This window comes from Enoplosus armatus, chromosome 18 (genome assembly GCF_043641665.1).
Source record: "Enoplosus armatus isolate fEnoArm2 chromosome 18, fEnoArm2.hap1, whole genome shotgun sequence".
Taxonomy (NCBI): domain Eukaryota; kingdom Metazoa; phylum Chordata; class Actinopteri; order Centrarchiformes; family Enoplosidae; genus Enoplosus; species Enoplosus armatus.
The window spans coordinates 14,398,762-14,426,657 of NC_092197.1; the positions used below are offsets into that span (position 1 = coordinate 14,398,762).

Here is a 27,896-nt window from a genome sequence, read left to right on the forward strand (position 1 = left end):
ATAATGAGCGCTGACACTTGATGTTCCCATCTTTGCAGAGTGAGCTGCCGTGAATCCTGAGAGGAGAAGTCTCCGAACAGGAGACAAGATGGCGTCCAACAACACCCTGCGCAGCTACTCCATCATCCCATGTTTCATCTTTGTAGAGGTGAGAGGCGGCGCTTCTGTACAAAGTGTTCAAATTCATGCATATGTTCAGGAATCATAATCCTGATTTGGTGAATGTACATGATGAGTTTGTGTGTGTGTGTGTTTGAGTGACAATTTAACCATTAACAAATGACCTCTTCTGTTAAATTATACACAGTTAACCGGAGCATAAAGTGTTGGAATGAATGTGAAGCTGAATGTGTGTGTGAGTGTGTAAGAATTTGCTGCTCCTCCATATTTAATTACCATGTCAGCTGAAAGTCCTTAATCAGAGAGATGTCTCAGGATGCTGTGCATTACTCCTCTCTCTTTTCCTCTTTTCACACACACACTCACACACACACACACACACACACAAATATCCTGCTTAACAGTCTCAGATGAGTTTGCGCTCTCTTCTTTTATCTCATGCCTTCTTCTTGACTGACCATTGTGTCATATTTTTTGACAACTGTCACAAGACTCTTCTCACGTAAATTAATATAATTGTCTGCTATGCCGGCATGTGTCCTCCAAGATAAGTGAAATGTGACTATTTTATGTGATAATTTCCCCCTTTTGAGTCATGATGTTCTATCTTTGCTGCTTTTGGAGCAGCCTCATGGGATATTGTCTATTTTTTGTCTCAGTACTTGTTATGTAAGAATCACATTGTTGTTCTGCACTTCTTTTCACATCTGAGACATTAACTCAAGACACCCCCAGTTATTGATTAGCCAGGTATCAATAATTTAAATGGAGCTTTATGTCGATGAATCAGGGAGAGATGGCAGAATCTGCCTCCAGTTGTGAGATTATTTCTATTCTAATTTGATACTTTAAAGTCTAACTTCGCTCTGTAACACCTCCCCCCATCTGCAATAACAGACAGGTGAGCCGGGGAAATTTTGTGAAAGATTAAGTTTCATCAGATATGAGCTATTCTCAGAATGACTAAGAGGTACTTAACCCTCCTGTATACCTGCAAATAAATACATGTTGCACGGCCTATTCTTATTTGTGTTTGTCAGACTCAGCCAGACATAAATGCTATAATTGTAAGTTGTTAGGAATCCCATTAGTGTCAATTAAAATGTCACTTTGACTCCCACTCAGCCAGACTCTAAGTTAGCTCATGTCAGAAATGTACAGCTGCTATAATTATTAAAAAAACACAGTGGATACAGACACATTTCAAGCACCATCCTCCTGTAAAATCTTGTTTTTTTTGAATTGTGACACACGATTAATCATCACAAAGTCCTTCAGCTTCTGTAGAAAGTCTTTCTGTTGGACAGCATGTCATCATTGTACAGAAATTTGCTCATTTCCAGCTTTCAAGTGTCTTGGCTGGAACTCAGCGTCACATGCTCAGTTGGATATTGCTAATCATGGCTGTGCAATTTATTTGATTAGGATGTTTAACTGGGGGGGGTTAATAGTTAAGTAATTATTATGTTGGTGACAACACCCCCAGATCGACATCTAGGTGGTAAACTCTGAACTCTATGATCAGGATGTTAATACAGTAGTGCTGGAAATATGGAAAAATTGTCCCTCACGGCGGACCTTAGTGGTGATGTTTCAAACAAGTGGATTTAAATGTGTAAATATGAGAGCCTCTTGCTCTGGAAAAACAACTTGCTATCATGAGAAATTGAGGTTGGTTTGTAAATTGGCCAATTGGCCATACAGATGAAATGTTGGTTTTCAATTTCCTAAGCATTCCTCTCATTTGAAATGTGCCTATTTCCTATAATAATAATAATAAGAAGAATGATAATCATAATAATAATAGTGTGACATTAAGTCACAATGAAGAAACCATCAGCTGATCAGATTTTGTGTCAAAAATCAAATTCATTCCAGACTTCCTGCAGAATACCACATTACCAACTTTAGCTCGTTCCCACCAGTTAGAGACACTGTTACCATAGCAACATTTGCATCTTCAAAGTTGCTCATCGCTGGCAGCCAAACCAGTATGAAGCAAATTAGCAAGCAGCTGTTATTAGTTATTGATGAATCTCCAGCAGGAGATTTGGCTGTTGGTGATTTTATTGGGGACGAGAGAATAAAAATCATTACGCAGTAACACCAGTTAGTATCACTGAGGAAGATGAGGGAAGGGGAAACGTTGTCAGTGTTGTTCAGTGTTTTATGAGATTAGAAAATTGCTCCCTCTTGAATTATGAGTACTGTTGTGTACCCTTGCCCCTTTTCACCCCCCCATTGTTCACATCTACTCAAATCTTTTTTCACCGATTTCACACGTCAAGTTCAGTTCACTCGTCCCAAAGAGTATTATACAGCCTGTGGAAACAATTGCATAATATTTTCTATGCATCTATGGGGACCTTTCGAAAGTCTGAAAAAATAACCTGGATAATGTCATCAGGGTTATCTCAGCTCGGGCTTGGAGACCACAGTTTTTTATCAGAAAGCCTGCGTTACAAAGGAGTTTGAAAGACGTGAGGGTCAAAGGAAAGATGCTATGGAGTTGCATTGTGGGAAATGTAGGATCCAGTGTTTTTTCTGGCTTAATCCATATTTGAGATTAAAGGTCAGGATATCTCGGCCCCAGCTGTTTTGATTTTGATCACTCTCTTTTTAATCTCTGTCTCTGACTTTATGAAAGTGCAGTACTGAATTTCAGGAGTGCAGTTTTACCAACAGTATTTTTCCAATAATGACATATACTATGTATCCCAGTATGTATAGAAGCACAATTGCATGTTGAAATGGATATTCAATGTGTTCTACTCTGCATTACGCCAGACAAAACTCTACAAATATGTAATGTATGTAACAAGTTTGTAAGATAATGGCACAATTTGATAGCGCTTAATGTTCATAATTGATAATATAGTATTGTCAGCCCAAAGATGAAAATTACGCCACAAAAAAACTCCATCTTTCAGGATCTATATGAGAAGCAAATGCAAGCATAAGACAACTGAAATTGTATACTTGTTTTTATTTATTTTATATTATTTACATCACAATCTCAATATCCTTAAATGGATCACACCAGCATCTTCTCCATGTTGCAGCAGAGCATAGGCAGAGTGCTCCTGAGAGACACTAATAGCCCATTGAGTAGAAAGCTGTCTTTAATTTTCATTACTCTGTTTTCACTTACTCCCCCTCTTCCTCACAGAGGCATCCTATCCATCTCCCCGTGTCACTCTGCCCGTCCCTGTTTTCTCTTTGACGTCTCCGTCACATCCTCACATCCTCATTTCTCTCTCTCGCCCCTCCTCTCTCCACCAAACCTGCTTCCTCCCTCAATCTCTCCCCTCATCTCTTCCCATTTCTTGTGGTGTCACAGGAGCTCTTCCTTCCCTTCACCTTCCTCTTCCTCCTCCTCTGTATCGCTCCATCTCGTTGCCCCTCGCTCTTTCCCTGCTCCCTTGTTTCTTCTTCTCTCCTTTTTTTTGCCCTCCTTCTCTTACTCACCTCTCCTGTCACGAACAGAGCAAGGCAGAGGGACAGTGCTGTCACATGACCGAAACAAAGCGCCCTGATTGGAGCAGCTCGGCTGTGTAGTTCAGTGCCAGAGGCAGTGTGACAGGGAGGATGTTTATTTATGGTGATATGTTTATATAGTCGTGTAACTTGTTGCTTTTCTTTCATCCGTTACTTAACCCTCAAGAAGATCATTTGTCGTTGCCATTGCTGTGAAAAGGGAAAACAGGACTATGAGATGAAAGGGGATAAAATAAGAATAGGAGGAGAGGACTGGGATAGAGTGCAACAGGAAGACGGGACACAAGGGAGGAGAAAGAAAGATGAGATGGGGGGAATGAAGAAAGTGCAATGGGGGAAGGAAGTGAAAGGTTGCAAAAAAAGAGATTCATTAAAAAGGCAGAGCTGTAGAGGTGAGCAGTGAAGACTGAGGAGAGAACAGATATATCCTGTACCTCCCCCCAGATTTGCTTATGTAATACACAGAGCCTCAGGCTTTCAATTATCTAACTAGGACCACTAGACTCTTCAGGTTTTGTGTACAAAAGCATTAACGTTCACTGTTACCGAGTGCCTGGTAAAGTCTTTTCAAAACATCACCTGCACCAGGCTGTAAGGAAATGAACCAATCACTTGTCACCCTGAGAGATAAATTCTTTCTTCTATCTTGCTCAATCTCCTCCACCAGTATGGTGTAATAATGTTCTGGGCTGTCATTATTTCAAAAACAAAAAACACACCCCTGCAGGGACAGATCTTGATGTTGCTCTGTCTCTCTCTTGGCTGCGCTGACGCAATATGATTTTAACTCGGGGGATTCTAAAAAAAGGGGGCTTTGATCTGGGGAACTGCATGTTCAATTTAGCTTTGGAACAACACACAGCCTAATTACACCTGCTAGTTTTATTTAAGTTTGGACAGGAAACATGCCTGCAATCTGCTGAGGATCGAACAGGTAGATTGTCTTGTGTATGGTGCACCTGTATTGTTTTTCTATTAGAATCCACAAGATGCCATTTACATCCTTTCATGTGCTTTTTCACTGTCCACACTGCTATGAATATGTGGCCTGAGGTCCCACAGGGAGACAAAGAGTAACTAACTACTACTGAATATTACAAACAGCAGTCTGTCTGATAATACCATTCGACCCACTTTGGAACAACATGATTATTGTTAGTTCTTTTTTAAGATGCTGAATGAAAAGAATTCTACACCACGGGCCAGATTTACTTTATCTGCAAATGTGCACTGCGGTTTTTATTGAATATATGCAATCTACATGTGTTTAGCTCCTGATTTACTAAGGCAGCAGCAAGAGAGCTCATACTGTAGGTCCAGTTCAGCACTGGGATTTCTAGTTCAGAAAATAGGCTTTGTTTACGCCTGCTTTTCAGAGGCAGAGATTTACTTTGTCTCCTTATTTCTTTGCTATCTTCCCTGAAATGTGTATACAGTAAGTTGAGAGAAGCACCTTGCAGGCACTCTGTAAAATGACATGCAAACTGCGACTTCAGCCTGGTGAACCTGCTTGATAAATACACTGCATGTGGGGCAGAATGCGTCACATCTATACCTCGAAAACAAGCACAAACGCCTTTGAAATCTGGCCCTCGATAGACAGACCCCACAAAGATTGGATGACACTCCTTGAAAGCCCACAAGATGCTGTGCTTAACATATTAATGAGCCTGCATGAAGAGATGCACCATCTTTGCTATAGCTGGGATTTTTCATTTAAAGCTATGTAAAGTAGTGGTTTGTAATTTTTATTCAGTAAAAGACAAACTTTATGTCCTGCTTTGGGGCCCAGACTCACATTTAACAGCTGACCATTCATCATTATATCCTAGCTTTTTGAATACATGGTATAAAAAACAGGAACAAGTAGCTGTCTTCTGTGTCACTTAAAGACAGGTTTGACAACAGATGTGTAATATCACGGTCTAAATCCGGGCAAGCCAGGCTAACATGCCCATTTCTGTCAGTCTTTTTTTCCAGTCTACTAACACAACATGACAGTGAAGTGAAAATCTAGGGCTTGGTGTTGGATTTATATAACATTTTCCTGGTTGTTTTCATGGTGTGAGGGAGGAGATGCGCGGTGGGACTGACAGTAAAAAGATTTTGGAGTGAAGGAGACGAAGAAGAGAAGAGATTGGGCGGGTTGGAGAAGGGTGAAAATTTAATTAGGTTTGGATTTTTTATTATGACGAAATTGGCTGTGTAGAAAGTGATTACAAATATGTAATATAGTGTTTCCATATCCACCAGAAAAGCAAACAAACTATCAGTCATATGACATAAAAACTGGTTACATTACTGAGTTAAAGTGAGACTACAGTATGCTATTTTTGCTAAACATAGTTTAAGAGTAGTAGTCAGCTCACTGACTCAGTAATGTTAATTATACAACAATATCTGATATGGCTTGCTAACATTAGCTAATATTAGCCACCATAGGCTATTGGTCATACTAGACCAAGTAAGGCTACTAGAAGCAGTAGTAGTGAAGTTAACTTTAAACCCGCGTGAGTTGGCAGCAGGTTTATCAGAGCTTTTTTTTTTTTTACTGAAAACAACAGCTTCCTGATGCTGAGAGCGGAGAAATTGAACCAAAATAATGAAGTCGTGGGAAAACAATTTATAAACAGATGTTTCAAATCTCTGTAGAGCTGAAGGGAACTGCTGAATCGGGTGATGATTCTCTGTGGGTTCGTCACTATGAGCGATCCCTTCAACATTACGGGCAGGCATTTGATACAGTTTTAATAGTAAAATATTGACTTGTGGGAGATTTTACTTTGTTAGAGACCTGTAAATAATTGATTTCTAAATGGCAGCAGTAGGAAATTCCTGTCCACTCCGCTGAAGTGATGCTTACCCAAAAGGCACTGAAAAATGTGGCCTGTTAACGCTCAACAGAGGTAGATGGCTGCACCAAAATGCCCTGCCAGAATCTTGGGTAAAAGAGGTGAATTGTACCCTCTGAGGGAGAGGGATAATGGCATGCTGCAGTAACTTTGTATAGCCATTTTACGACAGCCAGCCTTGTCAGTCAGTCTGCCCTTCACACAGCTAATGCAGCATGACGCTGGCTGCGGAGTGAATATAATGGAGCCACAAGTTATGCTTTACAGAGGAAGGGACACTTGTCCAGGTGTAGAACTGTCACACAAAAGCCACGCTCATGAAAGAGTCGCACAAATGGCTACCAGCCTCCAGGGATTACACTGCACCACCTTTATCGAAAGGTAAGTACAGTCCTGATTCCAATTAAGGTCTGCTATAGACTACAGGACAGACAAGAGAAGGGAAGAGTAACATCAGGCTGAACAAGCTGAAATTGCTTGTCTCTGGTGGCCTGTTTTGGTAATTTGCCACAGCCCCGATGACTCTCATCATGTCTAATGGCTCACTGGTTGTTTATGGCTTTCTGTGATTTATGAGAAGTAGAAGGAGGCGGGGTGAGTGATAGAGGAAAATATGAGTTTTATAGAGATCTAGAAGAGATAATGTGATTGCGATGAACGTAGGAGGGAAGAAATTGTCCAAGGACATCTGGATCTTCCCAACCAGCTCAATGTTTTGTACAAGCAACCTTCACTTTTCAGGCTTCTGCTGAACACAGGCCGGTGAATGAGCACATGTGGTTGCTGTTGTGATTGAGCTTGAGGCTAGCTTTGGCCTTTTTTTTTGTATATGCAAATAAGGTGAAGGTCAAAGCAAATGAAATCACAGTAATAATAATAAAAGTTCGACTACAGTGTACTCTAGTCTACACCCCTCTTATTAATCTGCCCTTTTCAGGCATTTCCGTGTAAACCTGACATCCTCAGGTATGTGATCCCACAAGGTATTACATGGCATTTCTGCAAGCTAAGGAATTTACATATTTTCAAAGGAGACCTATGAATAATGTTTTAGCCGATTACCCTGCTGGAAAAATGTTTGTGGAACAACATGAAATCATGAAATTATCCCGTATCAGTCTGTCTCTGTGTTGCTGTTTGCTGACAAGCTGCTTTAAGCTGCTGAAAATGTCATTTCTGCTCACGTGAGAGGCTTCTTTTTACTGTTTGCCTTTAGTTGTGAGTATAACCAGGATGTGGCAAGGTATGGTGTGCAGCCAAGTATTATGGTCTGTTATACCTGTAGTTGTTAATGCATGTGAACCATGTAAAAATGTTCTCCACAGCAGGATACCTTTGTAATAAGAGGAGAAAGTTAGAAATATTGCTAACTAGCTTAGTATGCTGAAAAGTTGGCATAGAAACCAATAAAGCACACACACACACACACACACACACACACACACACACACACCTGGACATCTCCGCATGGCCATCTGTCACAGGCCTAGATCTGCCAACATTTCTCTCCTGTCCTCTGTAAACACAGTTGCTTCCTTGCCTTCCCTGTCTGAACCCCACCGGCCATATTGTCCAGTCTGGTTCACACACCCTCCATGTTTTACAATGGATAAAATAACGCAGCGTGTTTTACTTGTATTGTAGTGTCTGACTCAGGAACGCCACGAGCTGTTTACTGTATGGTGCTGCAAAAATGAATGTGTTTGAGGAATCGTATACAGGTCAGAGTGTACTGTAGCATACGAGAAAATAAAAAGTGCTATGCAACCTCAATGGAGTGGCTTTTTTCCCAAGCTTGAGGTTTGGTAGAACAAGGCCCAAGACTCTCCACCTTTGCTTTGAGAAGTTTCTCTTTCACATCCCAAAATGCAGAAAAAACAGGCCAATCTGTTTTAACTGCGACATGCATGCAAACTAATATCCCTAAACCCAAAGAAACCCTTACATAATGGTAACAATTTAACTTTAACTGAGGTAATATTTTTAACCCAACAATACCTACTGCATAACGTGATATCTGTATCATGTCAACATGTCAAATTATAATAAAAAATGAAGCCAAAGTTTGAATTGACCTACTTGATAAATTAATTGACAGTTGAAGAATGGTTTTAACAAGAGGATGAGCAAAGATGTAGTCTGTTCCAAGTTAATTATAAAGAATAAAAAAGTCAAATAAACAGTCTGAGTTCTTGTAAATGTGGGTTACTGTAACACAGTAAGCTGTCTTGCCTTTAGCCCTGGTCTGCAATCAGTCTGAGATGCTGGTGAAGTGTCATCACCGGTAGTAGTGAGCAAGCTCATTAGTGAAGTAACTGATGCTAAAGCTAACATGCTGGTTGGCATCACTAACACTACTGCTCCTCCACACAAAATGAGTCAGTATTTGTTTTCCGTGATGCACTGATTTGTTTCCCAGATTGGGGTTCCAAACAACCTAATATATCTTTAAAGCTTGTACTGTTTGTCTTTTTAATTAAACATCAACAGCGGACAATACACACAGCTCACAGTGGACTCGTGGGATAGAAAGAGGTGAACGTGTTATGGATCCACAGCTAGAAACAACAAATCAGCAAGGGGTATTTTATTAGAAATGGGGTCCCAAAGCACTATTTTATAATGGGACCTAGAATGTGTTGCTTTGCTTTCAGAGCCATAACAGGCTGAATTGCCTGAAAATGTTCAATAATTAACATTATACAACATTTCCCTTTTTAAAAAAAAAAAAAAAAAAAAAAAAAAAAAGCAAACCATTTAAAGTCCCTGCAGGTTGTGGAATATAGTTCTTCTATAGTTGTGCTGCCCTCCTTTTGAAGCAATACTGATCCTTCTGCAGTAGTGTAGTGACGCCTGGTGTTGGAGAGAAATATTACACATGGCTGGCTTGACCCTGTTTCAAGAATCAGGAAGCATGCATGATGCTGCCATCACTACTAGGATGTTTCAGCAAATAAAAACATTCAGCAGTTTGCTATTTTTCAGCAAACAAATGTGAAAGATCTCCTTCTCCTACAGGGAAACATTTTTGTTTTTTCATATTTCACATTTTCACCTTGACAACGGGGAGCTGAGTAGCTGCTTTGTAACAGCTACTTTGTTGTTACCTGTTATGTGACTAATGTTTCCATTAATTGGCAGGACCTTTGCCTGACTAAGATGTCCTACTCCTTCCAGTTCTGGTGACGTTGCAGGGCCTTTCTTCTATCTGGCAAACATCTCGCCACATTCCTTTGAAATAAAAACCCCGGCACAGTGCCAGCAGGTTGGCTAGACTGGCGGCAGTATCGGCACATTGGTGGCTGAATGACACAAATGCATGTTTTTAATCTGAACATTAAAAGACTTGCTTGGCGAAGTCTTACATCTTCTATTCCAGTGTACCTTATATAAATATATATATATAAAGAAATTGCCTGCAGCCGATTCTAGAAAGAGAGCGAAAAGAGGCCAGAGACAAAAGATGATGTTAGAGGAATAAAAGGATGAGGGGGTGAGGGAGGAGAGGAGGTGGTAAGTGATGGTGGTGCTGGTGGTGGTGGGGGGGTACATGTACACGACGAGTTAGCATGAGAGAGAGAGAGAGAGAGAGAGAGGGGAAAAGAGATGGTTTTAGAGGATTTATGTGGTTGTTTTGTATTAAAACCTACCAGACACGTCACAGCTGAGAGAGGAGTGGACTAAGGAAATCGACTTCTTAACCGCTGAAAACTGAATCTAGGAGGACAGCCCTCAGTGCACTGGATATACAACTAACAAGTTCCTCTTTCCCCCTCCTAGTTCTTCTTCTCCTCCTCCTCTTTTTCAACTTTCTCTACTCCCTCGCTCAACCCCGCTCCAACATGTTTTTCTTCCAGCTCGTCATCATGTCTGGTACGGTGTTGTTGGCCTACTACATGGAGTGCACGGACCTGTTCAGCGTGCACGTGCAGGGTTTCTTCTGCAACGACGCCGAGCTGATGAAGCCGTACCCCGGCACAGAGGAGTCCAGCTTCATCCCCCCTCTCATCCTGTACTGCGTGGTGGCTGCTGCTCCTACTGCTATAGTGAGTAAAAATTTCATGTGTGTTCCACCACTGTGTTTTAAAACCGGAGACTTCTTCAATCATAGTGCCACACGGGAGTGTAAACAGACATAATTAGATGTGGCATGAGTGTGTTTGTTCAAGGCTCTATCTGTCAGTCTTCCTGCTTTTCACTGAGTGAGCAACTGTTTCGTCACTGTTCTTTTTCTGTTCTTTTTCCTTTTTTGATAAAGTAGAACCACTAAAAATGTAACTATGAAATATTCACTACTCTGCTAACTATCTTAACGTTTCCCGACTTCAGTTACAATCAACATATGCTGCTCACTTAGCCTAACATGACCTACCTTTGTGACAGTGTTTTAAGTTATGTCAGTGTTCATATAATCATATAAGTTATGTTTGATAAACAGGCCATCTATGCAGAATAGAAATGCAATGTCTGACTTAAGACTGTGGGTCAGCCGATATGTTTTGTACCGATTTGACATACTGAACTTTTGGCTCTCTATTTTGAACTTTATACAGTATCTCTTAGACTTGCTATTTGCTGTTTCGCTCTACAAAACATCACACTGAATGCACCAGTCAAGTGTGAAGTCACGCTGTACAAGGAGCAGTGCATGTGGGCTGCATATGACGAAAGAATATATTCCCGGACTATGACGTGATTCCTTAGGCCATAGGGTATCTCCCAGTGCTAAAAGGCAAGCGGATTTCTTTTTCTTGTGTGTAGTTTCACCATTCATTCAGTTCTGCTGAATGAAATGTAGCCAGTGCCACTCTGTCCATTCACAGCGGTTGTGAAATAGAAAAGATCAAATAGAAAATGTGTTTTGAGTATAAAGTATACTCAAACCTTATCTGACTGACAGAAAGTAGGCTGTGGGTGTAAGCCTGCTATTACCATTTTGCAAGGGCACCGTCGCTGCATCCTGGACTTTTTGCTGCCCAAGACGATTGGTTTAAAGAAATACAAACAAAAACCCGAGCACTTTTTCTTCCCCCTATATCAGACTGATAATGGGTTCAGCCAGACCTTTGTGTGGAGACAGGTCTGGCTATGTGAGACTAACTCAAACCAGACAGACATGCATACTAAATACTGTTGATTTGCGAGTGTCCTGTGTCGTGGGAATTTTTCCCACTACATCCTGTTCTCCCACAAAACAATGCATGAGCTGGTCAAAGCTGGGAAAAATGTAAATAAATTGTGCCAGGTGGTGCAGCACGTATGATAACTTGGCGAAACAGCTCTAAAAAAATAAAGTAATTAAATGTTAAGAAAGACGTGTCTAATAGTTTGATTGACCTTCAAACGTTGCACGTATTGTATGATTTCCTGTTAGTATAAAGCAGTTAAGCATGTTGATTATTTTGTATACTTCCCACTAAAACAGTACACTATGATAATTATGTAGCACATACTGTTTAGTTTAGTATTAGTATGTACAGTAGTGTGGATTTGGGGTATGCTGAGAAACTTACTTCAGTGGATCTATTTTGTGGCAAACATGACTTTCATTTTCACACGTCATTGCAGGAAAACTCCAGGTGTAACTGGTGACATTAATGAGCTTTTTTCACAGCAGACATTTTGACTTGTCATAGCAGGAAAAGCACAGGTGTAATTAATACCGTTAACAATGTCTCTGTCATTTAAGTGTCAGCCAGCATAGACACAGCCCTCATTAATTCAAAATATTTTCTGTGAAAAGGGTCTATTAGAAATCAAATTTATGACCAAATCATACAAAAGATCAGATTTGTCCAAGCTGTGAATTTGTAAAGCTGAGCGCCAGTTGTACATGAATACAGGGCTACACATGCATTGCTGATTCAAACGCCTCATACAGGAGTAGCAGCATATAGCCACCAGGTGCCAGTCTTGCTCCGTGCTTGTTGACTCCAACCCAGCACACCAGACCAGGCACCATATGTCTCTGGGCCCCGTGGGTCACTTCATTATTAAACCCATGTAAAATATTTTTTGAACACCTCCTGAAGAGTGTTTGCATGTGTCTGTTTCATATTATAATTCATTTTTTCACGTTTGAAATGCACCATATGTGAAGGAAAAGACGAGTCAATCCCAGAAAACAGATGCAGTCTGGCTCAGTGTGTTTTTAAGTAGCTGATACTCGATGGTCCGACTCAGGCCTCGGTGTGTTTTAGTATGTTTTAATCATGCAGTGCATAAATGTTAAGGGCTGCAGTGGTTCATCACATCAGTGCAGAGATGTGAAAGGATTCTTTAAAATAAGGAATTCCACACATCAACTTTGGCGTTGACTTCAGTGCACTGGGGAGTCAGGTGTAAAAATAACAAGATAACTAAATATACTGTATTGTAAAGCTTTAAGTTGTACGCTAAACATACAATAAAGATGGTTTGATGTTGAAGGATTCAAGCAGAAACACTGTTAACCTAAATGATTAGATTGCACCGTGTGTTCTCATTGTCATTATCAAATGTCTGTTCATTTAATTCAATCAATCGAACCTTTATTGAGAACTCACATCTGCTGCTGCCAGATGTGTTGTACAATAATATACAATAATTCACATTTACGAGTTGGAGAACATGTCTGCAGCTATTTCATCAAAACCACTGTAGTTCACCGAAATCGAAAGACTACAGTATACAGTTGCCAATTAACTGTGGCCAAAGAGTGTATGATTAGGAATTCTAACTAAAACTGCAAGACTTTTCTCCATCTTTCCTCATTGTGCATGCTGTGTATTGTTACATTCAATACTGTGTATTAAATACATTTTTAAATAGTTTTTCTTTGTATATTAAGTGTACAGAGAAGCAGTGTTTGAGTAATAATTTATTAGCATTTCACAATGATATGATTTCCTGACATACACATATAGTTAAAGACAAAAACATAGAGGGTCACTTTCCTATGCACTCACTATAATTCTATGCCCATATGTACACTTTATACATATATATGTAGGTAGGCGGAATAGCATACTTCTTCACCATTGGAGTATGTCGTAATATCTTGATGTCATTATGGAATTTGATGTGTTGGAAAGTTGCTTCACGCGTCAGTCCCTTTCTTGGTCGAGTTCCCATGAATCATGTTGAACGCTCTACAGCAAATGTAAAATTTAGTAAAACTGTAATGAATTGCAGAGTGCCATGGAAAGGCTTTTAGCAGTGTACTGTATATGTCCCAGTTTTATATCCCCTTTTCCCAACAGACATCTTCCTATTCTATTACGATTTCAAGAGGCACTTAATCAAGGATGTGATTAATAAAGATGTCTGGTTTCCTGGACACACGCCACCCATTTATTTGTAATGAGATATGACCGTTCTGCTGCCTCTTTGTGTCTCATTTTTTTGTGTTTATTATCTGGGACACTTCATGTTCGTTGCTCTCAGGCTCTAAACATTGAGTGCGGCTACCGCTATGTTAGGCTGAAGTAAAATCCAAAGTACTGTCTTTTTATTGAACAAATAAAACATCATGCAGCTTGCATTTTCTCCCTGTAGCTAATTGGTGTGCAGATGCATGTTGAGCTGTCCACACCTGCACTCATGCACACACACACACGCACACACTCCGACATACACAATAAAATACATAAATTGGATTAAAGTCTGGAAGAGTGCTCTGATTGGCCAGGAAATGTGACAGACAATATTATTTACAGCTGATTTGGTTAGAGTGCATCTGTGTGCAGTTTTGACAGACTCTTCTGCACTGATTACTTCACACACAAAAAAGAAAAGAAGAAATGTCATTATAGGTCAACTGGAAAGTATAACCAACAACTTCAGAGTAAGTCTTGGTACACAGTAGATATGTAACTAAAAGTCTTGATTAGTTTACCACTGGAAAGTATTTGCTTTTTCAAATTAAAGTTACCATTCTCTTTTTTTCTTTTGTCTCGTATGGTTACACAATTTCATTTATTGAGTGTCGTTTTACATAAAACTCATTAAATCTTAATAAGATGAATCCTTGCTTGTCCCTTTCTCAGAGAGGGCTGTGTCAGCTGTTCAAGTTTTGTTTTAACACTGCTGGTCATTGCTGGTCTCTCGCTCTCTCTCATTGGCTTACATGTGGCCTTTCTTTATCCGTCTGTATGCTATCCCAAACTTTTTAATTGTGCCCTTTGAGAGTGCTGCGTCAGATGCTTAAGTTGCGCCTGACACTGTGTATGGCTCCGTCGCTGCATGCGCCATAAACCAGAGGGGCAGCCGATCAGAATTAACGATGACATGGCTGGGATGTTGGCCAATTAGCGGAGATACAGTAATCTATGCAGAACGTTCCGCATGGACGCAACCAATGGGAGGCTGTGGAGGTTAGACGGGTCGTATTCATGCATTAAAGCTGTTGAGCCATGGACAGGCATCAGAAAGTCAGAGCCAGGATAATAAAAGCTTGATGTTGTTCTTGTCGCGTGTGGAAGAAGTGTACTGCTAAAACGGTACACTATGACGATTAGCATGTAGCACATAGTTTTTCCACAGCAGACATTTTGACTTGTCATAGCTTAGAAAGATAAACTTTCTCTAAAGGCAAAACTAAATGGTAAACTCCAATGCATTATTTTCATACCAATTTAGATGCTTGGTGGATAATTCCACATCCTTTTTATGTGTCTCGGTAGCAATACTGAACATTATCAGCTCATTAAGAAGACATTAAAGGAGCATTAATTGATTTTTTTCCCACTTCGCAGCTCCACAACAATTTGTAAACACAACAACTTTACCTGTTATGTCATTATAAAGTGAACGTGTTAATGTGAATGTGAGCAAACTGTTGCCTATTTACACTGACATGAAGCAACATTAGCATTCATTTGGAGTCGTGTTTCAATATGTCGGTATATACTCTCTCTATTAATTGTCGTTTATCAAGCAAAAAAAGGTAACATTTTCAAAAATGTTGCTGCTTTTCTCTGTTTTATATCATTGTTGAATACAACAAATTAGCATTTGTTACCATTTCTTGACATTTGATAGAATAAAGGATGAATAGAAAAACATAATTGATACACTGGACGGGTAAATAACAGCAAGGGTGGAAAGCAGAGTAAGAAATACATTTTTCTTGCTAGAGGGCATTTTTGACTTATTGTTTTGGTCCTTTTGAGTTTGTTTTAGCCTACAAATAAATTTGTATTGCATTACATATTTCCAAATAAACCTTACTCAACTTGAACTTTGAAGTTTTGTTTCATTAAAATTTGAAAAGATCATCACATATAATCAACAGCTTGTAAACTGCAACAATGAAGAAAGTTTTCTGCTGCCTCAGGCTGCATGCTTGATTATTTTCTGATCAAAAGTCAGGATGATGGAACGAACCGCACCATGAATCATTTATGGCTTTCAACAGAGGACAGTTGTCACATTTAATGTGTGAGTTTAAAAAAAATGTGAATATGGTGAAGCATATGCAAAAAAGATGCTGTGTGCAGTTACTGTCTGTCATTTTAATGCAACAGGTACAGTATTTTATGGACTTTCAAGGGCACTGCGGACCTGAGCTCCCATAAATCTGTTCCACTGGTGGATGGGTCAGCGTTATTAAGATAGTAGATGAACCAGAAGTCTGCTCTGTTCACTTCATGTCAGGCAAATTATTTTTAAGAATTAGTCGCCCTGTGAAAGATTTGCATGTTCCATTTGTGCCTTTTCACAGTCTCAGACACCACACTGTGTCAGCTGAATGCCAAGTTGTTCCTCAGTTTTGTGACATGGCACGTTTATGGAGATAGTTCTTTTCAGTCAGTTCAGTTCAGTTTTTTCACGACATTTGCAGAAAGAGCGGGGCTTACATGAGTTGAAATAAGACGATCAGTCAGCGGTAACTAACCTTTTCAGCGCTGAGGCAGACTGTAGTGAGACTAATACTTCAAGGCAATTACTAATTGCTTTAAAATGTTAAAGTCACCATTTAGGAAAAGTATCTGGAGAGGACTCACTGATTAGCAGTGTTTCAGGGACCTGAATGGAACTGAACTGAAGTGAATAAAGTTATTTTAAAAGTTCTAACTGACTGGAGATAAAGGTACGTCTGAGCTTGCTTCATTGCAAAACTGACCTATATTTTAGATGCAGAGTAGGTCTGAATCTTTGCATATGCATGACTTTGATTACGTGTTCTACACATGATGCTTAAAGAAGCCCATGAATAGCCTGGAGTGGAATTATGCTAGTTAAAGGCCCCTCCTTTTTGGCCTCTGCAAAATGCATTTTGATTCGTCACCACTGCTCAGCCATGACCGAACTACATGATACAAGTTGCCTGCCTTTTATTGTTGTATTCTTTTTGAAGATAAAGGCCTTCTTTTGGTTGTGTTGCCTTTTGAAGACAGATGTTTCTAGGTCATTATGCATGAGAAGATGGAGTTTTCTGTCATGATGCGTTCGATGATAGTTTCATTTGGCTTTCACATGCTTTATGTCAGTCATCATCCAGAAAAAAAGTGTTTGAAAATATTCATTCAGCCTCCTTCATGCTGGCAAATCCAGACAGGACTGAATCCAGTGCAGTGCTTTAAAACATTCATGCCCGTTTCTTTTTATGTGACTGCTGTCAGTCCCTCTTTGTTCTTTGTTTATTTTTTTGAGACTTCCAACATCATCTCGCCGCTCGTAGCCACAAAGAAAGAAATAGATTAGAGTTGCATTCACAAGAACATGGTGATGATAAATAAGCATTCACGAGGGATGGAGGAAAACACAGGAGTTTTGTTACCTGTCCTGGGGCTCAAAACAACTCCTTTCATTAGCACAAAAAACACACACACATTCACCAAAGGCCAAAACCACATGTGTACACACACATATGCACCAACTGTGTGCACACCCTCCCACTCATAAACACACACATATTTTTGTTGCAGCCTGCATCACCCAAGGCAGCTGGCAACGAGTTTCATTTTGGGTGTCCAGCAGCAGTTTTTCCATTAGACCTGATGTAATGCCCACGCTATAATGGACCTGAAGAAAGGCTGCATTAAGACACAGTGGTTTATATACACAGGCCAGACAGGGGCACAATATTCCTGTGCCCCATAGTGGGATGCCTAACTTTATGTTTTCTTCTCTACCCTTGTCTCTGTAGGGTTTTTTTTTTTTGCTCTTTTTGTTTGTATTTTCATCTCTGCATCTTTCTGAACCTCCTTCCTATTTCTGTTTCGCTCTCTGACAGATTTTCATTGGAGAGGTGTCCATGTACGTGATGAAATCAACGAGGGAAGCTCTCCTGGCCCAGGAGAAGACCATTGTGACAGGAGACTGTTGTTACCTCAACCCCCTCATCCGCCGCATCATACGCTTCATAGGCAAGAAAGTTTCCATGCAAAATAGTCCAAACTGCCCTAAGCTCCTTTATGTTGCTGGTAGTAGGTGCTGATATCAGTGTTTTAAACAGGAGTTTGGTCTGTAAACTTTCATTTCATAAACAACATGTTAAAACCTGGTCATACTGGAAACGCTGAAGTAAAACTAAATCAATACCTTACAGTAAGTAATAAGATAGTTTCAAGAACTTGAATGAGTACCTCGTGCCATACTCCTGTGGAGGTCCCACCAGGGTTTGCCTGGTGCATCACATCAGTGCAGCTGCACTGGACCAAAACGCCAGAAAATAATGATAATTTTGCTGATACAAATCATTTCATTCAGTTCAGTACAAAGATTCATACTTACGACTGTGTTTTTTGTAGCTAAGTGATCACATCATTATTCAAATTCATATCAGTATGCACTTCAGTGATCACATCACCGTTCATAATGCAGCAGCATTACGGCGCTGCTTTTGACTGTCTTCAGTTCAGTCTCAGATTCTGTTAAGGTAAAGTTAAGTCAGCTGCTGTTTCATTTAGTACAAACTATATGAACTATAGATATACACACACACACACAGTCTTTCAATAAGCTTTTAACCAGGAAGCAACATGCTGTATATCATGGCTAAGCCGACAGTTGAATGTCGGTGCTGTCAGTCACCTGTGAGGGGAGCTCCAATGCAACAAGCTACAGATTCGAACAGTAACCCTGATGATTCAGAGCTTGAGGATTTGGTGGTGATGAAGATTAGTTAGTTCTTGTCAAAAGGACTTGCCAAAGCACTAATTCATCTGACAAAGGACAAGAGAAGGTGGCCCCCGACGGAGAATACAAGCAACACATCAACAAAGTTCATCAGGCAGCCAAAGTTACCACAACCTGCGAATAACATGATATATGACGGGTTTATTTTTCCTGTTATACTTTTGATTTTGATCCTCCGTGTTCGTTAAAGTATTAATTGGAGCTGGTTATGTCACATTATGCATCTGGTTTCGACGTGGTTGGATGATTATTGGCTGACCATACCGTCTTCTTTGATTTAACCTTAATCTCAGGCAGGTAAGCTGTGGTAAACTTGCTGGTTGAGGCTTTTCAGTTTAAATGCAGCAAACTGGCCTGACTGAACAGATTTCAGTAATTCTTCAGTGAAGGGAGCCAATTGGGATCAAGTCCAGCTGTGATGCATTTACTGCAGCTCCTCTAAAACTGCATTAGCCACTGAAACGAAATTGAATTTAAACATCTTTATCAAACACGTTGGATCATATATAGGCTACATATAGAAGGTTTTCTTTCTTACAATTGGGCTGCTTTACACCACAATTACACGGTTTGTAACCTCTCACACACACGTGTCTCTTTTCTCCGCAAAGCCTGAGTAGAACTGGGCAAACTGACAGACTCATTGCTGTCTGTTCCAGTAAAGGAGGTCGTCCGCTGGACTTTGCTGGCATAATCAGAACTGCATTGTTCATTTTTAAATAATACCTCTTCAATTTATAAAGCACTCATCAGAAATTCATTAGGCAATTCACGTGATTTATATTTCCGTCTGCTCCCGAGCAATCTCTCAAATTTGGAGGATCATTGAGGCTTTTAGTTTCCAGCTCTCTTGCTCCCCTCCCACCTCCTCTCCTCTCACCCTAATTCCCCCTTTCTATTTCCCCTCAATGCCCTTCACACAACCGTGTCCCTGTACCCCTCACAGCCACCCGAACCCCCCCCCTCCCCAGCCCTCTGCAGCACCGATCCCCCCCTCTTGGATGAGAATACAAAGCAGAGTAATTTCATGGCTAAGCAGGCCAGATAATCAGCAGTCATATTTCACAGCAAAAGGAATGCAGACGCAGACACTGGTCAGGGTTGGTGGGCTGAATGTGTCAGTGCAATCATTCATATTAGGTGCAAAAATGTTTTCTGTGTGTTTATGTTTCTTTCCCTGCCTGTTGTCCACTCCTCTTTCCCTCCATTTTAACTTCATTTGATTCCAACATTTCTATTCTGTCTCTCTCTTCTCAATACTAATGGTAGATTCATGTACATTGCAAAACAGACCTTTACCTTTGGGTTTAAGGCAGGGGTTAAATGATGGAAGACATGCTGGTGCAGCTGTAACACGATTTGTGACAAAATCAATAGAATTTGCATTCAAGGTGTTCTTTTGTTTGATCATTGAAGAAATATCTACAGTGACTATAAATATACATATTTTTTCCATAGTAGACATTTTTTAGGGAATAAATGTAATGTTAACATTAGATATTCTGGGGTTTAGCTCTGCCTAATGATGGTTGGGAGCTTATGTGCCAGTGCTGAGAGCCAGATAGTCACAGCCCAATTTAATATAAGTGATTGCATTATGATGTAAGGTGGAAGTGTGCGCAAAACATTTAAGGCTTTGTGTTTATGTGTTAATGTGTCTTTGCTGTGGATGTGTGAGAGTTTTGTTATGTGCTATAAATTCTCATTGTGTGTCTGTTGTGCGTGCTGCAGGTGTGTTTGCATTCGGTCTGTTTGCCACAGACATCTTCGTCAATGCGGGCCAGGTGGTGACGGGAGGTCTCTCACCCTACTTCCTGTCTGTGTGCAAGCCCAACTACACCGGCACAGAGTGTCGCTTTAATCACCAGTTCATCATCAACGGGAACCTCTGCACCGGAAACCCCGTTGTCGTGGAGAACGCACGTCGGTCGTTTCCATCGAAGGATGCTTCGCTGAGTGTGTACTCAGCTGTTTACCTGACGGTGAGAATAATGTGCATGACTACCAGGCGCTGTGATGGAGTTTAATGTGGGAATTTCACAGACAGAGAGCTTTAAACAATGGAAAAAACATCACAATACATTTCACTATAACACACTGTTAACATAGATGTAGTTTGATTACAAGTTGATATGGCACAGTATCACCTGTAACATTATTTCCCTTTAAGACTTTAGAGCAACTCAAATGTTTTCTTACATTTGCTTGTGTGTTGCTTTGACACAAACACAGTGCACAATACATCTCATCACAGGGATTGAGTTTAAGCATTGGCATGCTGTGACACCAGGCCATGCTTTAGCATCAGGAATGAGGACATTTGTGAGGATCAAACCTTTCTTCCTGCTGCTTCCCACTTGTGTTAAAGTCATAATATCATGTGTGAAGTAATGTAATAGTATGAAGACCATGCATGTGTGTGTCGTTTAGGGTGCGAAAATTTGCCTTTTTGAGGATAATAAAAGCAGTTTCAAAGCACTCATTAACTGTGGAGAATTAAGAGCTATTGAACTGCTGAACTAAAAGATACGACTTTAATCATGCAGTTTGTTTACTCAATTCTAAATCTAAGTATGTGTAATTGTACATGAATATAGTAAATGTATCCTGCGATACAGTTTGAAAAATATTTTCCCAAGCACTTATTGAACCTAATTTAAGTGTGGACAAAACACAACTTGAGCACAAAAATCAGTGTTAAATGTACTCGTTGCACCAGAGTTACTCGTTTGGGACTGAATGTAATTAGTTCACATCTTGGTGGAAACAAATTTTGGAATACTAAAAAAAAAAGCACCCAAACAATCAGAGATGAATAGATCGTTTTAGCCCGGACTGATTCAATTTAAACACTGGATCTGTAATTTAAAAAAGGCTTTGAATAAGAAGGAACATTTGCTGTAAAAAGGTGCTACATGGCACCTCTGGATCTTTGAGCAATTGCCAAGGAGGGACTTCATATTTCTTGAAAGTGTGTCAAGGAATATTTTGTACAAGCAGCAAAGGGTGGGTTCAGGCATTTGTAGAAAACTGCCTGGAGGAACACATGAAGAATAGCTTTTTGAAGGGCTATTTGAAGAGCTGCTATTTCATTTCAGAGTGACGAAGGGGCTCAGCTGCTGAAAAGTGAAAGAAAAAGCAGAGGTGCAGATTTTATCAGCAGGAGCAAGACGAACACGAGGGCAAAATTGCTGATGAAAAGAGGATTTGATACGTGCAGCCTCTCGGTTGGCATGGGAGGAGGTGAAAGTTCAAGAAGAGGGAGAACACGTGTAGGAAGAGTGTATGTTTTTAAATTCTGACAGTTCAATTCTTCTCACAACTATCACTCACAGTAAGAGGTTCCCTTATTAGGTTGGTCCTGAAATGTTTTATTCTCTGTGAAAAAAAACTCTTTGTTTTGGAGGGTTATTTCACTCATATGATGTAAGTTTTTGACATCTTTCCTGAACCGTTTTGCTATTAACTGGAGACTTTGTGATTTCATGAAATGATATAGTATTTGATTCCATTCCGATGGGAACACCTCTCGCTGCTCTGCATGAGATTGCTTCTGTTGCTTGTCTACCTAAAGAGAAGTACAGGGGCTCTTGTTAAACCTTTGAGACACAGTAAAGAGAATAATCTTTTGTATTTTCACTGTATTCGGCCTGATTTAATCTATCTTCTACCCTCCTTTCCAGATGTACATCACCAGCACCATCAAGACCAAGTCCAGCCGTCTGGCCAAGCCTGTGCTCTGTCTGGGCACGCTCTGTTCGGCCTTCCTCACGGGCCTCAACCGAGTCTCAGAATACCGAAACCACTGTTCGGATGTAGTGGCTGGATTTATACTGGGATCAGCAGTTGCTCTGTTTCTGGTGAGGACGATGGAAGAGTAAAAAGTTTGGGGAAATGTGGGGGTGGGGATTAGAGGATGAGGTGTATTGTGGTCATGACTTATTTTCAAATTATAATAATAATTTTCAGCTTCATTTTGGAACTGACCCAAACCAGTAATTAAATGATTAATTCAGGCTACAGCCCACACCAAAGCCAACATGGTTTTGGTTCCATTTTTAATGCAAATATATGCCCCAAAATTCTTATACACAGCAGATTATTTTAGTATTTAGATTTGGGGTAAAGTCAGCTGTGTATCAATTCAGTCATGTGTAATGAGTTCCTAAACAGCAATTTGGTAAAGAAGCTAAAAAGAGGAGTTCATGAAGAGGTGAGGGCAGGGACAGGATGTGAAGCAGGATGAAGTGTGGTTTATACTGAGCTTGGAGGAGGTTCAGATACAGGTGAGTTAGGATGGGGAGAAAAAGGCAAGGATGCACTGGTTGATTGGGGGAAAGAGTGGACGAGAAGAAAGGAGAGAACGTACTGAGGTGGTACCTGGATTTCTACTGAGATCAGCGGTTACTCTGGTTTTGAAGGAGCTCAGTGAGGACGAGCAGTGAAAGGCAGAAGGACCAAAAGTGAGAAAGGAGTAGAGGGAAACACTCATTTAAAATATTGATTGTGTTTAATTCAGAGATGATGGAGGGAACCACTTAAGAGAACCAGTTGAAGGACTGAGCTGAAGGACTCTTGATATGTTAAGTGGTTTTGTGTCTTATTAAAACAAATGATAACAAGGTATAAAATGTGAAGACTGGAAATCAGCCTCCTGTGATGTGTTGTCAGCAGCATTAAAATGGCTTTGTCACAGTCAGAGTTTATTCTGAGTGTTTAAATGAAGGGAAGTGATTATAGCTCAAACCCTCAAGTTGTTCTGGGGGTTGAAGCGGAAAGCCCAATTGAGGAGAAAGGAAGGTGAAGGGAAACCCCCACAAATCAAAAAAAGATGTATTTAACAGTCTCAGAGGCTTCATTACATGCAATTGCCGCTGGGCCCCGAGCCTCAAAGCAGGAAGGAGTGTGACAGAGAGGGGAGGTGGGAAGAGACACGGAGGGGAGAAATCAGGGATTGTTATTCGCTCACTGGCTGCTGGTGGCTGATTTCATAGCTTTTTGATTCAAACAAAGAGAGCCAGCGTTGTGGTATGTGTTCACAGGGAACCTCAGATGTTCTGTTACAACTGTGATCAAACATGGTCCAGTTTAATGAGACACACCACAAGCTATTAGCAATTTAAATTTAAATATGCAATTTAAACAACATATGTTTACAAAGGCGATATAAAGTGTTGGGCTGACAAGTTTTTTGGATTGACAATATGACATAAGACATTATAATATTAGCATTAAAACTAGCTATTCTTCACATTTTAAAGCAGCTGGATTTACTACAGCTTTTCATTGGTAGGAGAAACTCAGGGGTTCATTACTGCTGGCAAGAATTAATTGCCAAAATTTGGAAACAATTTAAATCCACCCAACAGAGACCGACACTGCCATCCATAGAGCCATGGCTAAAAATAATCATTCTATGACCTATTTTTCTTTTGCTGTGTGATTAGAAATATTTTATAAATTGTATTGTTTTGCATCCAGATGCTGAAGACAACAAGTTGCATTAGATGTGGAAAAACCTGCTTGTACAATTCTGTATCTTAAACGTATTGTATGACTGGCCTAATTATTACATGTTTGTGCAGAACTAGTAGTGCAAGATGACTGGTTAAAACCCTGTTGGATGATAGAGAAGTGAAGGGCAATAAATAGTGACAGCAGTGAGATTTACAGGATGGTGAAGGGGGGGTCCAGATACTGTGTGGTGAGCATTAGGAGGGCAAATTCGGACCATAGCAGATGTTCAGATGATGGTAGGTTTTGGTTTGAACAGATTGTTACAGAGCTTCCTGGTTGAGTTGTGGCAATCATAGCTGCTCTTATCTTTGCCATTGTGTTGTGGACTTGGGAGGAAGCCAAAGGCCAGTGATGTGCAGTGTGGTCAATATGAAGCAGCTTGTCCTTGGAACATGATGAGGAGGAGCCACCGCATCCCACTCTTTAACGAAGGATATAAGCTTTCAATGATTGACATACATTGAGTCAGTGATCTCCAGGGAAAGATGAACACTAGAAAGTCAATCATCACCTCAGCAGCTTTGAACCTGAATATTTTCCAGCTTATTATCCCCAAACCATGAACGGAGGAGGGCTACCTCTTCACTGCACATTTACCCAATGGTCCTGTTGAAGCTTATCAAGGTCTTGTCATCTGAAAACTGAGGCGATTTGATGGACTGCTATCTTGGGGGAAATGAATTGGTACAAAGAGAGTAGAAAGCAGGAATAGCTCAAATTCCAGCGCTATCAGTGCTCACAGAGAGGAGATCTGAATGGACTCATCAAACACCAACTGCCTTTGGTCTTAGGTTTGTCCTTTGCCAGCAGATTGAGGGATCAGTGTTAAGCACTTTGTCGAGGAGCTGCAGGATGATGTTGGTAAAATCAGGAGACAGAGGTGTCCACTTGATCTAAGACAAAGTGGAGACACATACTGACTGCCTGCCAGGTCTTACAGAAGCAAATCTCCTTGAAATTTAAAATGTCTCTCAATCTAAGCCTCTAATTCAAGGCTTTCAAGGAATGTAGAATTTTATGTTACAACATAGGATCAGAGTCCAAATCCTCTCGTTTTATTTTTGTCTCATTTTATGTAGATCTGAAAACCACCTAATGTACTTGGACCTCGTTTTTTTTTTGATACAACATTCTGTGGCAAAAGAATATGCAACTTTTATTCGACAGCTCAAATCAGATTTTTCAGCCTTTCCATGGCAACAAGCCAAATTTCACTTTGCTAAACTGAGACAATAGATGGCAACTTGGCCGTGCCTGTCTTTGAATGGATAACAAGACGCAAAACCAAGTCTTTTACAGTCTTTGGGGATGCGCTTCAGTTGAGTGAAAACAAGAAAGCGGAAACCATACTGAAATGTATTTGAAACAAGCAGGATGGTTGTAGCTTAAAAGAGTCGTGTGAAAACAACAGAAAGGAGTGTCACTGTTGAGTTGAACCCAATTGAACATTTGTGACTTGCCCATGATTCAGCCTAATCAACTTACACTTTAGATTACTGTGACAGACATTTTTGTAAAAGAATTCATTTGTTTTTGTGAAACGGTGATGCTGCAGTGTCGTCCTTAGATCCTGGCCAAGCAGCTGTGATTCGTTCATTTGCTTGGTCTGGGAGCACTAGAGAAGCACTGTCCATGAACTGCCACAAACAAGGAAACCTTGAGCATCCTCCAGCAGTGACTCGCCCCGCTTCATTTTCTCATTTGCCACTGCCCGAGGGCATGGTTGGCCTGATGGGGGGGGGTCTCCCTCAGGCTGCCTTCTTTGATTAACTAGTCCATGGAGGAGAACAGAAATGCGGCAACCTTGGTTGTGTCTCTACTGTTAAAAGAACCTGACCGATAGATTTACAAGTAGCTGTAATAAACAAGAATTTTAGAACAAGGCATCAGTTCACTGTACCTGCTTGCATATTGCCATGCTACAAAGATGACCACCCTACCACCCACTCCATTGACTGCATGATGGCTGCATTTTGTGGACTCGGACAGTTATTGATTGAGCTTTTATGCCCATATAAACTTTATATTATAGCGATAACTGTTCTGAAGCAAAGAATATGGTCACATCTCTCCAAAAAAACTCATGGGTGCTCTTCAAGTTGGAGACTAATATCTCAGTGACACTAGGGTTGGCAAGCAGTCTGATTTAAGTCTTAATATAGACATTCAGTAACGTTCTCTTTCTACAGTGGTCTGATACTCATGCTAAACTGAGGTGTATCTGCAGGTAAGATTGTTGCATCTGTTGAATAACACTACTTTGTCTAAAAGGGTGTTTACAATTTATCTTGAGGGACCGGATGCATATACACACACACTTGTATTTCCTCTTAGAGACTGATAGATTTATTGGACAGCCTGCAGTGCAGTGCGACTGTAAATATTATTTTGTATATAGAGTGTATAGAGTACGGACAAATCTGGAGAAAATGAACTTGTTCGAGACCTGTCTCTGTCTCGGCAACACACTCTCGCGAGATCGGGCAGCACAGATATCACTTCTTGCTGCTGGTGCTGAACTGAATTACAAGTTAAAACTCAAATGAAATGTGTGGTTCTTTGCTTAATAACAATATTATATAACTGTTTTTGGAGGGGGGAAAAAGAGATTATTATTAGACGAATAAAACAAGCAACAAAATAAGGTGGCGGGGAGGTGACCATGCCCACTTAGGATACAGGAAGTGTATACCGTTTCATACCACTGGCACAACTTGTAATGTGTCATCTTCTGTTATAGAGTACCTTTGATTATATCTACATTAGTATATTAGCATTGTCATTGTTAGCGTGTTGGCAGTCCTAAGACTGAATACTTGATGTTTCAGTTCCATGTCGTTGTCAACCTACCTTGCTATTAATGTTGACCTGTCCTCACACTTCACAGGGTATATGTGTTGTGAACAACTTCAAAGGCGTCCACAGTGCAGCAGCTAAACAGAAAACTGAAGACTACCGCGGTCTGCCTCTGATGACGTTCCCCCGTGTAGAGAGCCCTCTGGAGACCCTCAGCGCACAGGTATCAAAAACTAGTTAACCTGGCATCCCAAAAAACGTAATCTCTATGATGCATATTATCTTTCCCCATAAACTGGCAGACTTCAAGACTGTGAGTTTGAAATATAAATCCTCCTTCAGATACTTTGAATTTGGTCTCCTGTAATTTGGTTTGTACTGTAATTCGCTGTTAACTTAATTTGTTGTAATTTACTTTGATGTCCTGCTTCATTTAGTAACTTCCTACATTTCCCAGAATTCCTGTGGAGAAAGGGTTAATTAACTAAAGATAGGGTTTCAGTATCAGTCACATATTTGGTTGACCATTTGTTCTTTCTTTCTTTCTGTCTTTCTTTCTTTCTTTCTTTCTTTCTTTCTTTCTACACAAAGCAATGACACATGTTCAAATACAGGCATGACATTTTGCACTACACCCCTGTCCTCCTTCCCAAACGCACTGAAACACATACAGAACCTCACACAGAGCACTCCTGATACTGGTTGACAATGGTTTCCTCTACCTTTTCATTTCCACGCCTTTTCCCTCTCCTATCTCCTTTCCTTTTACTTTCTTATTCTTATCTCAATCCTTATACCCCTCCCTCCATCACTCCTCCCACGTCCATTTTCAGAACCACTCGGCATCGATGACGGAGGTCACATGACTAAGGGGGCAGCACCGGGTCACGTTTGCGTCTCCACAGCACTTCCAGACACAATGACGAGGACGCATGCCACGTGGCTCCGAATGCTTAACAAAAAACACTACTGATATATCTGTTTAATTCA

General features: G+C 40.5%; 1 protein-coding gene across 1 annotated transcript; it reads left to right on the top strand.

Moving 5' to 3' along the window:
* The first annotated feature begins 88 nt into the window (after positions 1-88).
* On the top strand, positions 89-27,772 carry plppr1 (phospholipid phosphatase related 1). Its single transcript, XM_070924788.1, has 7 exons — positions 89-148; positions 10,328-10,516; positions 17,689-17,821; positions 20,325-20,575; positions 22,277-22,453; positions 26,998-27,129; positions 27,740-27,772. Exons 1-7 carry the CDS (start codon positions 89-91, stop codon positions 27,770-27,772), a joined length of 975 nt encoding a protein of 324 aa, XP_070780889.1.
* The last annotated feature ends 124 nt before the right edge of the window (positions 27,773-27,896 follow it).